Source organism: Cucurbita maxima, unplaced genomic scaffold, assembly GCF_002738345.1.
Source record: "Cucurbita maxima cultivar Rimu unplaced genomic scaffold, Cmax_1.0 Cma_Scf00079, whole genome shotgun sequence".
NCBI classification, from domain to species: Eukaryota; Viridiplantae; Streptophyta; class Magnoliopsida; order Cucurbitales; family Cucurbitaceae; genus Cucurbita; species Cucurbita maxima.
In genome coordinates, this window is record NW_019272095.1 from 352,577 (window position 1) to 368,207 (window position 15,631).

Sequence of the window (15,631 nt, forward strand, 5' to 3'; positions counted from 1 at the left end):
TTTTTTTTTTTTTTTTTTTTTTTTTCTTTTCTTTCTTTCTTTTCTTTTGAGCTTCCACTGCCCTTTTTAGGTTTTCTTGCTAGTTCTTTCGGCCTTCCCCTCAAGGTAGCTTACTGCTAGCTGTTAGATGAAAGTGTCCCACATTGGTTAAGTTAGAGAATGGTCATGGGTTTATAATCTAAGAATATATTCTTCATTGGTATGAGGCCTTTTAGGAAGCCCAAAGCAAAGCCATGAGAGCTTATGCTCAAAGTGGACAATATCATACCGTTGTGGAGAGTCGTGTTCGTCTAACATGGTATTAGAGCCATGCCCTTAAACTTAGTCGTGTCAATAGATTGGCAAATCCTCGAATGTCGAACAAAGGACTCCAAAAAAAGGAGTCAAGCCTCCTCGAAGGTACGTCTAATAACTACCCTCTTTAGTATTTAGCCTTCTCACTAGCACATCGCCCGGTATCTGGCTCTAATATCATTTGTAACAACTCAAGTCCACCGCTAACAGATATTGGCCTCTTTGGATTTTCTTGATATTGGCCTCTTTGGATTTTCTTTTCCGGGCTTCCCCTCAAAGTTTTTAAAACGCTAGAGAGGAGTTTTCAATCCTTTGACAATCTTTTTATAAAGAATATTTAGTTTATGGACATCTTTTTGGTAGCGATAAGGAAGGAGGGTGCGAAAGATATGGTGCTAATTTCAATCCTTTACATAAAACTCCAAATGAGTCATAGTAGCATCCATTTGTCATAACCCCTCCGCGTGTCCCCCGCCTCGCTCATGCATTTCACCACCTGTTCTGTTCTGTGCGCCCGCCCCTTCTTCTCTCTCACCTAATCGCCATTTTTACACTCTTTTCTTCATCTCTCTGCTTCAGAGATTATCCAAATTCCCTTTACAGAGAAGGGTTTTCTTAGTCGGAACACATTTTGTTTTATGTAACGAAGAAGAAGAAGAAGATGGAGTTGATCAACTCTTTCTTGAATCTGGTGGTGCCGCCGGCGAGTTTGGTGATTCTGGCGTTCTCATGGCCGGCATTGTCCTTCATCAACGCCTGTGAGTGGATTTACAATTCCTTCAATATTGAGAGTATGGAAGATAAAGTCGTCATTATCACCGGCGCTTCCTCCGGCATTGGAGAGGTAGTTCGCTCAAGCCTTTTAACTTCTTGATCGATGATACATAAACATAAGCCGGGTTGAACCTCAGAAGAAGGAGGGGTTGAACCTTCGACCTTATGGTTAACAGCCACACGCTCTAACCAACTGAGCTATTAGAAGGCGGGGTTGAACCTCCAAACCTTGTGCTTAATAGCCACAAGCTCTATCCAACTAAGCTATTAGAAGGAGGGGTTGAACCTCCCAACCTCGTGGTTAACAGCCACACACTCTATTCAACTGAGCTATTAGAAGGAGGGGTTGAGCCTCGGACCTTGTGGTTAACAGCCACACGCTCTATCCAACTGAGCTATTAGAAGGAGGGGTTGAGCCTCCGACCTTGTGGTTAACAGCCACACGCTCTAACCAACCGAGCTATTAGAAGGAGGGGTTGAACCTCCGAACCTTGTGGTTAACAGCCACACGCTCTAACCAACTATTAGGAGGGGTTGAACCTCCGACCTTGTGGTTAACAGCAACACGCTCTAACTAACTATTAGGAGGGGTCGAACCTCCGATCTTTTGGTTAACAGCCACACGCTCTAATCAACTGAGCTATTTCAACTTCTTTTGTTAAGTAAATTGGTAGCTGTAGAATTATGAACCAAAATGTTTAAACTGCAGCAAATAGCTTATGAGTATGCGAAAAGGAAGGCGAATCTGATGCTGGTGGCGAGGAGGGAGAACAGGCTAAGAATCATAAGTGAGAATGCGAGGGCAATGGGAGCTAAACGAGTTTTGATCATGGCGGCTGATGTTGTTAAAGAAGATGACTGTCGAAGATTCGTCTCTGAAACTGTTAATATCTTCGGACGAGGTTTCTTTCCGATCTCCCTTTCTTTTGAAGAACTGGATTTACAGTTATTTTATGCAACTCTTGTTCTTGTGCAGTGGATCATCTTGTAAACACGGCTAGTTTGGGACATACATTCTACTTTGAGGAAGTTACTGATACATCAATATTTCCCCATTTGATGGTAAGAACTTTTCGAGGATTGTTGGGAGAGAGTCGATAATGGGTTTATAAGTAAGAAATACATCTACGTTGGTACGAGGTCTTTTGGGGAAGCCCAAAAAAACTAAGAGAGCTTATGCTCAAAGTGGACAATATCATACAATCTTGTGGAGAGTCGTTATTCTTGACATGGTGTTAGAGTCATGCCCTTAACTTAGTTAGGTCAATAAAATCCTCAAATGTCGAACAAAGAAGTTGTGAACCTCAATGACTCAAGTGTTGAACAAAGGGTGTACTTTGCTCGAGGGCTCCAGAGAAAGGAGTCAAGCCTCAGGGGAGACTGTTCGAGAGCTCCATAGGCCTCAAGAGAGGTTCTATGGTATACTTTGTTCCAGGGGAGGATTGTTGGTGGGGTGCCACAACGACTAATTAAGAGGATGATCATGAGTTTATAAGTAAAGTATACTATCTTCATTGGTATGAGATCTTTTGGGGAAACCAAAAGCAAAGTCCTGAGAGTTTATGCTCAAATGGACAATATCATACCATGGTGGAGAGTCGTGGTTCTTAACAAAAATCCCATAAATGAAAGCGGGGAGTGAAGAACACGAGATGTTTCTATGGCTAATGATGGTATCTCATAGTGCAGGATATCAACTTTTGGGGAAATGTCTATCCAACTTTGGTGGCTCTACCGTATCTTCATCAAAGCAATGGTCGAGTCATTGTTAACGCATCGGTCGAGACCTGGTTACCTCTGCCACGGATGAGTTTGTACTCTGTAAGTCTACAGTTCTTCACTAATGGCATATCTCAATCAACAGAAAACTGACTCGATTTTTCAATTATAACAGGCTTCCAAGGCAGCACTGGTGAATTTCTATGAGACATTGAGATTTGAAGTGAAAGATGATGTTGGGATAACAATTGCCACACATGGTTGGATTGGAAGTCAAATGACCAGAGGCAAGTTCATGGTGGAAGATGGTGCAGAAATGCAACGAAAGGAAGAAAGAGAGGTAAACTAAACTAAACTAAACTAAACAGATCTTTGGTTTGGCCAGTCTTCAAATGAAATGAATGAATGGTTCGTTTTTGTGTTTCAGGTGCATGTAACCGGAGGCCCGGTTGAGGAGTTTGCAAAGCTGATTGTGTCGGGGGCGTGTCGAGGAAATATATACGTGAAGTATCCAAGCTGGTATGACATCTTCCTGCTATACAGGATGTTTGCACCCAACATCCTGAACTGGACGTTCAGGTTGCTACTTTCGAGTAACGGTTCGAGGAAGACATCCCTAGTCGGGACGGGAATGCCCGTATATGAAGCCAGTGGGAGCGGGAGCGGGAGCGGGAGGCTGGTTTTGGAGGGAGCGTCGCCTAGACGACTACTACTTGCCCCTAACTCACCACAAAGCCTACAGGCCCAGAAGCTGGAATGAAATCACAAGTTTTCCTATAGAATGTTGTTAATGAATGTTTTGATCTGATTATCAGTTGAATAAACAGTACGTTTTCTGAGTCGAGTTCATCTGTAAACTTCAATAAAAGATGGGCACAATTTTTTGGTTCAAAAAAAGCATCTATTTTGTTGCTATTGTATATAGTATACAAGAACAGATATGATATCATTTCCCAAGGCAGAAGAGAATATGAACTTACATCTATTTGAAAGCATCTGAAGCAGAATAAATGAAGTCCAAGAATCCAGTTCCCTTGAGAAGACCCTTCCCAGTTAAGAGCTCAAAATCCAACAACAACAAGAACCCAATCACTGCTGCCTTTCCATTTATTACTTCATTCTTTCCAGTGAAGCCAAACCCTTCAAGTTCTTCATCAACCACCATTTTCACCTTCAACATAACACAAGGGTAGAAGTTCAAGAACAGAAGAAAACTATCCGCAAAAAAACAGAATACGTTCGACTAAACCATTCCATAGTTACCTCGTCGACATGAACATAACACAAGGGTAGAAGTTCAAGAACGGAAGAAAACTATTGGCAAAAAAAAAACAAAATACGTTCGACTAAACAAACTCAACAATTCCATAGTTACCTTGTCGATCAATATAACACAAGGTAGAAGTTCAAGAACGGAAGAAAACTATTGGCAAAAAAATAGAATACGTTCGACTAAACAATTCCATAGTTGCCTCGTCGACATGAACATAACACAAGGTAGAAGTTCAAGAACTGAAGAAAACTATCCGCAAAAAAACAGAATATGTTCGACTAAATCATTCCATAGTTACCTCGTCGACATGGACATAACACAAAGGAGAAGTTCAAGGACTGAAGAAAACTATCGGCAAAATAATAGAATATGTTCGACGGTAACATAGACATAACACAAAGTAGAAGTTCAAGAACTAAAGAAAACTATCAGCAAAAAAACAGAATACGTTCAACTAAACCATTCCATAGTTACCTCGTCGACATGGACATAACACAAAGTAGAAGTTCAAGAACCGAAGAAAACTATCGACAAAAAAACAGAATACGTTCGACTAAACAATTCCATAGTTACCTCATCGACATTGACATCGGTAGCAGTTACACCGGGTTGAGCTTTCCCACTGAAGACAATCTCAGCAGATGAATCTGATATCACGTTTCCTCTCATGTTGATATAGATGTTGTTTTCATCAGTTTTTACAGGGTATACAAAAAGCTTCCTTAAGGCTGGTGTGAGGACTCTGAGGACAGGATTGTTTGGATACCATTCCTTGATGTCTCCAGTTTGGAGGTCAAATGTGCTATCTGTCGTTGGACAGACAATACAGCCATCCTGAGTAGAGAAAGGGTATGATCATTCAATGAAGTGTTCTACATTGCAAGCATTAGAACTTATTCTAGTTTCAAAAACTGAAATGCTGATAAATATGAAGAACATTGAAGCCCAACAGTCAATTTGAATGAGTAAGAACCAAAGTTTTATCTATCCAGCCGTAAGGAGTTGAACATTTCCATTCTATTTGGTGTTTAGGTGAAATCGAGCTTGATCCAATTGACTCTATCGTACCATTGTAAAAGAAGAAAAGGAATCTATTGTCCATATTGAGGATGGTTAGAAGGGAGTTCCATATTGGTTAATTAAGGGAATGATCGGCTAATTAATGGAATGATCATGGGTTTATAAATAAGGAATACATCTCCATTAGTATGAGGCCCTTTTTGAAGTAAGGAATACATCTCCATTAGTATGAGGCCCTTTGGGAAAACCAAACGCAAAGCCATGAGAGCTTATGCTCAAAGTGGACAATATCATATCATTGTGGAGATTCGTGATTCCTAACATGACATCGTAGTCATGCCCTTAACTTAGCTATGCCAATAGAATCTTCAAATGTCAAACAAAGAAATTGGGACCCTCGAAAGTGTAGTCAAAAGTGACTCAAGTGTCGAATAAATAGTGTACTTCGTTCGAGGGCTCCCACATTGGCTAATTAAGGGAATGATCATGGATTTATAAGTAGGGAATACATCTCCCTTCGTATAAGGCCTTTTGGGGAAACCAAAAGTAAAGCCATGAGAGCTTATGCTCAAAGTGGACAATATCATACAATTATGAAGATTCGTGATTCCTAACATGGTATGAGAGTCATGCCCTTAACTTAGCCATGTCAACAGAATCCTCAAATACCGAACAAAGAAATTGGGACACTCGAAAGTGTAGTCAAAAGTGACTCAAGTGTCGAACAAATGGTGTACTTTGTTCGAGTGCTCCAGAGAAAGGAGTCGAGCCTCAATTAAGGGGAGACTATTCGAGGACTCCATAGGCCTCAAGGAAAGCTCTATGGTATACTTTGTTCAAGAGGAGTATGGTTGTGAGGGAGTCCCACATTAACTAATTAAGAAAACGATCCTAGGTTTATAAGTAAGTAATACATCTCCATTGGTACGAAGCCTTATGGGGAAACCAAAAACAAAGCCGTGAGAACTTATACTCAAAGTGGACAATATCATACTATCGTGGAGATTCGTGATTCCTAACCGTCTTTGATGCAATAACGAACCTAATCTTCTCTAAATCAGGAAAATATGTCCTCCCCAATTCGGAAATCATCACAGTTATTCTCTATGAATCATATGAAACAACGGCAGAATTCAGATAATTCTACAATTCTGACAGTCACAAGAAAAGAAGAAACAGAGGAAATGAAATTAACCTTAGTGAGTTTGGCATTAAGGAGACCTTCAGTGTAAGCACCTTCAGCAGGGGACCGATTCTCAATAGCAAAAATCTTCTCCTTATACCAAAGCAGCAAAACCGTCTCCCCACCCTGAATAATCACGCGCCGCTCCCCTTTCGGCAGCGCCGACAACGGAACCACGGGCACCCAGTTACCAGACGCCGACGATTCCTCAGCCACCGAGACCTCCGACGCTTTGCACAAGATTTTCCGGGGACCGGAAGGAGGAGAGGCGAAAAGGGAACGACGAAGGCCGGGTTTGAGAATGGGAAGGGCGGCGGTGCATGGGGAGGAGATCGGGTGGGTCCGGCGGAAAGGGAGGGCAAAATGGGAAGTGAGGTTAGTGGAATTGACGGCCATTGGGAGGTGGAAGTGGAAGGGGAATGGAGGAGGTGAATGACAGTGAGAGAAGAAGCAGGGGAGGAGAGAGAGAGAGGGATTTAGAGAGAGAAAATGGAGGATTTGCCATAGACCACATGAAATGGATAACAGGAAAGGGTCAATGAAAATGGAGCGCCGGTGATCTGAATATGTGTACCAAATTCTTATACGTTGTGTCAATGGTTTCACGTGGCCCCAAAGTTTTGTTGTTCATTCAATATTTTGATTTTCTATGTGTACATTAACACGACACCCCGGACCAATCCAACCTAAACGATAAGAGTTGGGTTGGGTTGGATTAGCATTCCGGATAGGGTTGGGTTCATTTTTCTGAACCTAAATTGAATCGGTTGAAAGAAATGCTTTATCAGTCGTGCCCTCTTCTCTACTCCTAGACATAGGAGAGAGGCTCACTCTTCATCCATAGTATCCTCTGCATCTTATGCATCTTCTGTCTCCTCTCTTGGTTTCAGGGAGCCTGTGAGCAAGAGTTCCATCCCGAAAGTTGCTTTACCGGAAGGAAGTGGGCTTCATTCAATGGAATGCTTTGTTGGTTCAGGGGTCCGATTTTTCAGTTTAGTGTGTAGGGAGGTGCCCTTTGTTGACCTTTCAGGAGACATGTTGTAATGTTCAGTGGCAAGATAATAGATATTGAGTCAATGATCAATCGATGTTAAATCCTTCTAGAGAATCATCTGTTTTTCCTCATTTTGATTGACCTTGACCGATCATTGCTGGAAAATCAGGCCCCAACCTCGTTGGCCCCCAGATTCTCAACCCCAACCTACATTTTGATTGACCTTATTACTGAACAAATTGGGTAGATGAATTTGTTCCTGACTTGTTACTGAACAATCTGACAATCTGGGTTTGTGAGAATTCGAGGATGTATAGACGATGTTTTACAATAATGTATAGTATGTTTAGAATAATTGTTGGTATGATGTCGACCCAATGTGTTGATATCAAGAAAATGCTCAAGAACATGGTTTCTCGAAAAGCTAGTTTTGATATCATGTTAGAACTCACGAACCTCCACTTTGAACATAAACTCTGATGATTTTGAGCTCGTACCAATGAAGATGTATTCCTTACTTATAAATCCAATTAGTTAATATAATACTCCTTCCGCTTATCAAATATACCATTATTTTAAGACCTGTTACACTCGGTTCATCCTGAATTATGGTTCAGCAACGTCTCATTCAATAGATGAGGAGGTAGCGAAAGCGATATGTATTATATATGTATATGTATATATAAAAAATAATTGTCTACTTTAGTATAGCTCTCATGGTTTTGTTTTTTGGCTTCTCAAAAGGTCTCATATCAAATGATGATAGTATTTCTCGCTTAGAAACCCATGATCTTCCACTAAATTAACCAATGTGGGACTCGCACTCCCAATAATCCTCAACAATCCTCCCCTTGAACAAAGTACACTATAAGCCACCCCTGAGACTTATGGAGTTCTTGAATAGCTTCCCCTTAATCAAGACCCGATTCCTTTCTCTAGAGCCCTCGAACAAAGTACACCCTTTATTCGACACTTTAGTGACTTTTGACTTACATCTTCGAGACTCACAATTCTTTGTTTGATATTTGAGGATTTTATTGTCACGGCTAAGTTTAGGGTATGACTCTGATACTATGTTAGGAATCACGGTTCTCCACAATGATATGATATTGTCCACTTTGAGGATAAGTTCTCGTGGCGTTGTTTTTAGACTTCTCAAAACGCCTCATACTAATGATGATAGTATCCCGTCAGGATTAAAATAGGAGACAGTGACGAACAATAACAACACCGGTAACTTTATATATTTTTTAAATAATTTATTAAAATAAATAATAAGAGTCACAGTCGCCTCCAGCCCTTGTAGCTGCCACCTCCATTAATCTGTCCACGATTTGGCTCTTCTCCCCTTTCTTTCGTTTACGGTGGGCTGCACCCAGCACGCACAGTGGCCCGTGACGATCCCTCCCTCTTCTCTTCTGCAATTCTCTTCTTTCTCGCCGCCGACACCGCCGCCAGCCACGCCGCCTCTTTCTCAGTAATCTATTTCCTTCTCTCCGGTAATCTATCAAGTTGGATCAAATCTATTTTCCATAATTTTGTCCTCTTGTATGATTCATAATTCTTTTTCGAACACTTCCGATCTTGTGATTCGAACTATGTGTTGAATGACCTAGATAGATCTTGGCCGATCTGGCTGAGCCATACCCTACTGGCAGATTTCCGCTTATCATTCCTAGCAAATTTACTTCGTTTGGAATTTGAGCCCTATCTTTATCTCACTAGGTGGTTTTTTTCCTGGCTAATTCCAATATCCATTTTTTATGTTGTTGGGAATTACAGAAACCCATCTTCTTAGATGGAAATTCATAATAATTATAGGTAAAGTGGCATGAATTGGATTTGACCGTCTTTTAGAATGTATTTGAAAAACTAAAACCTGCTTATGGATATGGTTGTTTCAAATTGAAAATACTTGTGCGCATTGACCCATATATGTGTATGGACACATTCAATTTAGGATATGTTGTCCTGTTTTATTTATTTTTGCATTTTTCAGCTTTTAAGTTTTTTCAGCTTCTCTCCTGTTGCGACAAGTGTGGATATCTATATTTCCAAATATGTATTTTTCTTTACTTAATTGGTTCAAGATGGTATCAAATCTGACTATCCACGACAGAAGTTATTAGGAATCACGAACCTCCACAATGGTATGATATTGTCCACTTTGAGCATAAGCTCTCATGGCTTTGCTTTTGATTTCCCCAAAAGGTCTCATGCCAATGGAGATCTATTATTTACTTATGAACCTATGATAAACCTCTTAATTAGCCAATGTGGGACTCCTTCCCAACAATCCTCAACAGAAGTATAGTTCTAGAATTCTATATCAAAACTGTTCAGTTTTTGTGTGTTTGATATAAAGGTAAAGCTTTTCTGATCTTAAACATTTATGAGATAGTACCTGGAAATTTGTTTCATGGACGGTAAAGAAAATAAAGGAGGTGGAGAAAAGAAAATAAATAAGGGTTTGCTTAGCTTCCAAATTTTCTTCTATGATTTTTCTTGTAATATTTAAGATTTCATAATGCTCCAGAATTTGATAGAAATATCACTTTTGGCTTCAATTTCAAGCTCCACCATGGAAGGGTAAAAACCATTCTCAGTATCACACAGCAAGCATGGTTTTTGTATTTAAGATGATAAAAATTAAAAGAACCTAAATTTTGAACCATGTTAATAAAATGATCTAATTTTTATACACATGAGCTTTGGAGGGTCTAAATTTCACCATTAATATTTCATGAGGGGAATTTAAACAATCACTATATTTTAGTTTAGGGTGGTTCAACCTTTTCTTTCATACTCTGTTCTTGGCTTTTGTATTTTCTTTTACGGGTTTTAGTTGTAGTGTTGAAATAAACCTCTTGCAAGATTATACACTTGATCCTCACAAAATTGAGTATATTCTGCAGAAAAGCCTGTACCTTGTAGAACTCACTAAACAATGGGTGATTATCACTTTGTGTACAAGGATGTTGAAGGAGCCTCCACTCAGTGGGATGATATTCAGACAAAGTTGGGAAACCTACCTCCAAAGCCTGCTCCATTCAAGCCACCAGCCTTCACACCTGCCCAAGATGAGGCATCCGTCTCCAAAGACAAGTCTTGGATTGATCAGAAGACTGAAGAGGAGCTTGAAGACCTTGAGGATGATCTAGATCTTGATGATGACAACTTTCTCCAAGAGTATAGGTTGGTTTTCTTCATTAAACCTTCATGTTTGGTTGTTGCTTTTGTGTAATTTTATTCATTGCTGGTAGAACTAAAGAAAAACTGAGATCAGTTGATGCTGAATTGGTCAATTTGGTGGCCAGGAGTGTCATAAATTTATTAATTGAAGGAAATCTAAATTTTTCTTCTCCATTCAACAAGTATGAGATTTTCTCTTTAATTAGCTTTTCACCATCTTGTTTTTTAGTTAATTCATTCCCTAATATTTCTTCTTCATCCAATTTCTTACTTGAATTGATATCCTCTGACATTCTGTTACAAAAGAATTACAAGATCTCTGAATTTGATGCAACTTTATTTTTGGGATAGGAAAAAGAGGTTGGTGGAGATTAGAGAAGCAGCTAAAATCTCTAAATTTGGATCAGTAAATCCAATATCAGGGTCAGATTTTGTGCGTGAGGTTTCACAGGCTCCATCTGATGTTTGGGTTGTTGTTATTCTCTACAAAGAAGGGTACCATCCATGACCAACGCCCCAAATGTTGTTATGTTCTTTACATTCTGTTGACATTTACTCTATGGTGTGTTAATATCCTTTTTATGTTATATTATGATCTCATGATAGAATTCAAGAATGCGATGTGTTGATGAATTGTTTGCAAGAACTGGCCACGAGATATCCAGCCACAAAATTTGTTAAAATAATATCCACAGATTGCATTCCCAACTACCCAGATTGTAATCTTCCTACTTTGTTAGTTTACAACAATGGTGCAGTGAAAGCAAATTATGTGGGCCTTCGAAGTTTCGGCAGAAGATGCACTCCAGAAGGTACACATTTATATACAACTAAGAATGCCCATTTGGTTTGGTTTGTGTCCTCTGCAACTTCTTTCTAGTTAGTTATATATCATTGTGTTATTGTTCAATGGTCAGCGTTCTTCTTTGGCTAGATATTTGAAAGCATGTTATCACTTTCCTCGTATGTCTGAAATTGTGTTATATGATTGAGTTCTAAGCCATCGAGTTCCGTTGGTTTTGTGACTTGTGAAGTTGAATTCAAGGCTTCATTGGGTTATGTTTAGCTCGAGACAGGGTTTGTTGCACTATGATTGAGGAGGTTCTCCCCCTATTTTGGGATAAGGGAAGGATTTTGCATTAGACTTATTTCTTTTTTGTATTGCGGAGAATTTAGTTAGAAAGAAATGGTAGAATATTTTGGGAAGTTGAGAGATCATAAGAGGAGGTTTGAAAGAAAGGTTGCTAGGTTTATTGTGTCCATGGGTGTCTATTACCCAATATATATTTTTTTTTTGCAAGTATGAGCTATGTTTGATTCTTTTGGGTTTGAGTCATTTTCTGTAGTTAGTGGATGGACTCCTTTTATGTGGGCTTGTATATTTTCTTTCATTTTTTTTCAATGGGTGTTTGGTTTCTTGACAAAAGAATAATAATAATATGATGAAACTTCCGTGGGGTTGTGTGATATGTGTGCAACGGAAACTATACAAACTTTGCTTTGTTAGGAACCACGGACCTCCACAATGATATGATATTGTCCGCTTTGAGCATGAGCTCTCATGACTTTATTTTTAGTTTCCCCAAAAGCCTCGTACCAATGGAGATAGTATTTCTTACTTATAAACTCATGATCATCCTATTAATTAGTCCCAATGTGGGCCTCCCTCTCAATACCTTCAAAACCGTCAAGTTTACTTGAAGAATCTGCTAAAATCTGCTAACTATGGAGGATATGTCCAGATGATAAATTTCTGAAACCATGTATCTGAAGTTGTACTAAGTTGTTGACCATATTTGTGTTGCAAGCTCTTTATATCCTGCAAATGATCATCTAATTCTTGGTTGATGGTTATCAGGTGTTGCATTAGTTCTTTGTCAAGCAGACCCAGTGCTTAATGACGGTCAGTCTGGAAACGATGAATCGAGAAAATCCATGCTCGAAGGCGTACGCAGAAAGATAATCGAGAAAGTGGTGAGAGATCATGAAGATGGGATTGACGATGGGTCTTCGAGTGATTAGTTTTTGAATCGATCGGGTTCTTCTTTTCTAACGCCCTCTGTTTTAGTTGCTGGAGATTGAAAAGTACTGTTTGGTTATTGCTCATTCTATCGAATGTTTTATTATATAATGTATACTTATGTGATGTGTGCTGCTATGTGGATGTTGACTCATCATATATTCAAATTGCATCAAATCTAAGCCTAAAATGAAGCCAATTGAACAATACGTGGTGATCATTCTAGAATTTTTCTAAATTTCTGCCAACACTCATAGACTTTCCATGCCTTGCCTTTGCCTTTCCCTGAATAGAAGTATAAATACAATTATCTTATGCATGTACTATGGTCTCGAGTTGCGATGTCGTCGTTGACCGTATAGGATGTCTTACCTTTACCTGAAATAGAAGTACAAATACAATTATCCTATGCGTGTATCATGGTCTCGAGTTGTGATGTTTTCGTTGACTGTACAAGGATGCATTGTCTTTACCTAAAACAAAAGTACAAATACAATTATTCTATGCATGTACTATGGTCTCGAGTTGCGATGTCGTCGTTGATCGTACAGGAATGTCTTGCCTTAAATAGAAGTACAAATACAATTATCTTATGCATGTACCATGGTCTTGAGTTGCGATGTCGTACTATTGGAGTTAGATGCCCTAAGTAGCCATTGGAGTTAGATGCCCTTGCCTATAGAAGTGAAGTAGCAATTGGAGTTAGATGCCTTAGAGATTGCACAAAAGACGCACATTTTTTTATTCTTGGGAAAAGACTTTTCTCAAGTAAAGTATTAAAATCTTTCTCCAAAACGTGAAACATGTTAGATGAACACGACTCTTCACAATGGTATGATATTGTCCACTTTGAGCATAAGCTCTCATGGCTTTGCTTTTGGCTTCCCCGAAAGGCCTCATACCAATGGAGTTAGTATTTCTCACTTATAAACCCATGATCATTCCCTAAATTAGCCGATGTGGGACTTTCATCATCCAACACCTCCCCTCGAACAAAGCACGCCTCCCCTTAATCGAGGCTTGACTCCTTTGGAATCTTAGTCATTTTTTACTGCCTTCGTACCTTCAAAGAGGCTTGACTTCTTCGTTCTTTTTGGAGTCCTTTGTTCGACATTCGAGGATTTGCCAATATATTGGCACGGCTAAGTTTAGGGCATGACTCTGATACCATATTAGATAAACACGACTCTCCACAATGGTATGATATTGTCCACTTTGAGCATAAGCTCTCATGGCTTTGGTTTGGGCTTCTCCAAAAGACCTCATACCAATGAAGTTAGTATTCCTCACTTCTGGGCATGGATCATTACAAATGGTATTAAAGTCATACCTCTCCTATTAAGATGTAGTTCGGGGACGAACTAAGGCGAAAGCTGGTGGGTATATTACACCCAAGTAAATGAGGGGTACATAAATGAACTAGGACCACATCTGAATGAGAGCGGTCCTGGGGATAGGATGACAAAAAAAAGTTTAAAAGGAAGTTCAAGTTACTACCTATACTAACAAAGTACGCATTTCTTTTCGATGGCTCAATAATAAGAATCTTCAAGGTTAAGTGTGCTTTTCTTGGAGCAACTCTATGTTGGGTGACATCTAGAAATTTTCTTGGGATGCATGAGTGAGGACAAAAATATGCGGGAAGAACTTGTGTTGATATGTGAAGATAGTTTTCATTCTTAAGAAGCAAGAAGTTGGTAACGTGACCATGTTGCAGGAAAATGTCAGAGCCAACAGGTGCCGAATTTGGATTTTGAATCATAGGCATGGATCGTTACATATTTATTGAGCGGTGAAAGACAATCAAATATTGGCACTGATCTCACGATCATCTCCTAGTGTAAGTTTTGTTGCCATCATGACTTTAGAACCAGAGCAATTAGTGAGTGACTACCGTCAAAGAGGAGTCTGAGAGCAAGTTTGTGTTTTTGGCACTGATCCCACGACCGTTTGCTTGTGTAAATTTTCTTGTCGTCATGACCTACGAGAGAATACAAACCAAAGAAATTAGTGAACGATTTCTGAAAGGAGAGCGAGAAGAGGCTGCGAAAAACGATTTCTGAAAGGAGAGCGAGAAGAGGCTGAGCGAAAAATAGGAGAGAGAAAGGCACCAAAAATTGTAATGAGTCGAGTAAGGAAGAAGAAACTTGCAGATTCAAATTCAGATCGATTGAGTCTGAAACCTGTTATTTAATGTCCTCACTAGCACACTGCCCGGAGTTTAGTTCTGATACTATTTGTAATAGCCTAAGCCCACCGCTAGATGATATTATCTACTTTGGCCCGTTTCATATTGCCTTCAGCCTCATAGTTTTAAAACACATCTTCTATGGAGAGGTTTTCATACCCATATAAGGAATGCTTCGTTCCTCAATCCAAACCGTGAGGCTGACAACAATACATAACAAGTCAAAGCAGACAATATCTCCATAGTAGACGCATAATGAGAAAGCCTAGAAGGGTAAGCCCAAAAACCTTGTGCAGAAGCACAAAAGGGAAAACCCAAAGCAGATAATATCTCCTAGCGGTGTGCTCGGACTGTCACAACTGGTATCAGAGCCAGACACCGGGTGGTGTACCAACGAGAACATTAGGTTCTTAAGGGGGATAGATTATGAGATCTCACATCAGTTGGAGAGGGGAACGAGTGCCACCAAGGAAGGAATGAAGCATTATTTACAAGAGTGTGAAAATCTCTTCGACACGTTTTAAAAACGGAGGGAAAGTCTAAAAGTGAAAGCCCAAAGAGAAAAATATCTCCTAGTGATGGACTTAGGCCGTTAGAAATACATTATTTTCCATTAGTACTACACCTTTGGATACTATTCCTATAACTATGGGCAAAGACTACGATAATATTTGTACCGAAATTCAAAAGATGGAATTACAAAACGAAAACACACTCGAGCACTCACCAAATGTCTCGTACACCGAAATATTTAAACCTCATCAAAATTGAGTTCGAAGTGAAATGAAAATTTAATTGATAGTTTAACTAAAAGAAAATTTCACCAAATTCACCAACTTTCTTGATATGGGATTAACGCCACACGACAACGAGTTTAAATGGATGTGTGCTTGACCTAAGGTTTGGGTGTTGGAAAGTTATGCTTATAACCCAAAACTTGAGGTTGAAGTTGCTTAATATGGTTGGTGGTCATG

At 39.5% G+C, this 15,631-nt stretch overlaps 3 protein-coding genes across 3 annotated transcripts; 2 read left to right on the forward strand and 1 right to left on the reverse strand.

Moving 5' to 3' along the window:
• The first annotated feature begins 841 nt into the window (after positions 1-841).
• Positions 842-3,698, forward strand: LOC111472594 (11-beta-hydroxysteroid dehydrogenase-like 5). The gene is made up of 6 exons (XM_023118213.1): positions 842-1,138; positions 1,778-1,970; positions 2,045-2,130; positions 2,758-2,889; positions 2,963-3,127; positions 3,215-3,698. Exons 1-6 carry the CDS (start codon positions 956-958, stop codon positions 3,545-3,547), a joined length of 1,092 nt encoding a protein of 363 aa, XP_022973981.1. The 5' UTR covers positions 842-955; the 3' UTR covers positions 3,548-3,698.
• On the reverse strand, positions 3,628-6,804 carry LOC111472599. The gene is made up of 3 exons (XM_023118218.1): positions 6,276-6,804; positions 4,634-4,894; positions 3,628-3,958 (listed from the first exon to the last, which is right to left on the reverse strand). The coding sequence occupies exons 1-3, from the start codon at positions 6,657-6,659 to the stop codon at positions 3,770-3,772; spliced, it is 834 nt and encodes a 277-aa protein (XP_022973986.1). The 5' UTR covers positions 6,660-6,804; the 3' UTR covers positions 3,628-3,769.
• Positions 6,805-8,582: 1,778 nt separating this feature from the next.
• LOC111472601 (phosducin-like protein 3) lies at positions 8,583-12,673 on the forward strand. The gene is made up of 5 exons (XM_023118220.1): positions 8,583-8,756; positions 10,173-10,452; positions 10,801-10,944; positions 11,056-11,261; positions 12,308-12,673. The coding sequence occupies exons 2-5, from the start codon at positions 10,205-10,207 to the stop codon at positions 12,469-12,471; spliced, it is 762 nt and encodes a 253-aa protein (XP_022973988.1). The 5' UTR covers positions 8,583-8,756; positions 10,173-10,204; the 3' UTR covers positions 12,472-12,673.
• Positions 12,674-15,631: the final 2,958 nt, after the last annotated feature.

What these genes read in the sequence shown, in the direction of transcription:
- LOC111472599 (XM_023118218.1), bottom strand. Translation starts at nt 6,659, where the DNA reads ATGGCCGTCAATTCCACTAACCTCACTTCCCATTTTGCCCTCCCTTTC. An exon ending in TTAATGCCAAACTCACTAAG is followed by an intron (nt 4,895 to 6,275) that starts GTTAATTTCATT and finishes TTCTCTACTCAG; the next exon opens with GATGGCTGTATTGTCTGTCC. An exon ending in CCGATGTCAATGTCGATGAG is followed by an intron (nt 3,959 to 4,633) that starts GTAACTATGGAA and finishes GTTATGTTGAAG; the next exon opens with GTGAAAATGGTGGTTGATGA.
- LOC111472601 (XM_023118220.1), top strand. Translation starts at nt 10,205, where the DNA reads ATGGGTGATTATCACTTTGTGTACAAGGATGTTGAAGGAGCCTCCACT. An exon ending in AACTTTCTCCAAGAGTATAG is followed by an intron (nt 10,453 to 10,800) that starts GTTGGTTTTCTT and finishes TTTTTGGGATAG; the next exon opens with GAAAAAGAGGTTGGTGGAGA. An exon ending in CAGAAGATGCACTCCAGAAG is followed by an intron (nt 11,262 to 12,307) that starts GTACACATTTAT and finishes GATGGTTATCAG; the next exon opens with GTGTTGCATTAGTTCTTTGT.
- LOC111472594 (XM_023118213.1), top strand. Translation starts at nt 956, where the DNA reads ATGGAGTTGATCAACTCTTTCTTGAATCTGGTGGTGCCGCCGGCGAGT. An exon ending in CAATATTTCCCCATTTGATG is followed by an intron (nt 2,131 to 2,757) that starts GTAAGAACTTTT and finishes CTCATAGTGCAG; the next exon opens with GATATCAACTTTTGGGGAAA. An exon ending in CACGGATGAGTTTGTACTCT is followed by an intron (nt 2,890 to 2,962) that starts GTAAGTCTACAG and finishes CAATTATAACAG; the next exon opens with GCTTCCAAGGCAGCACTGGT.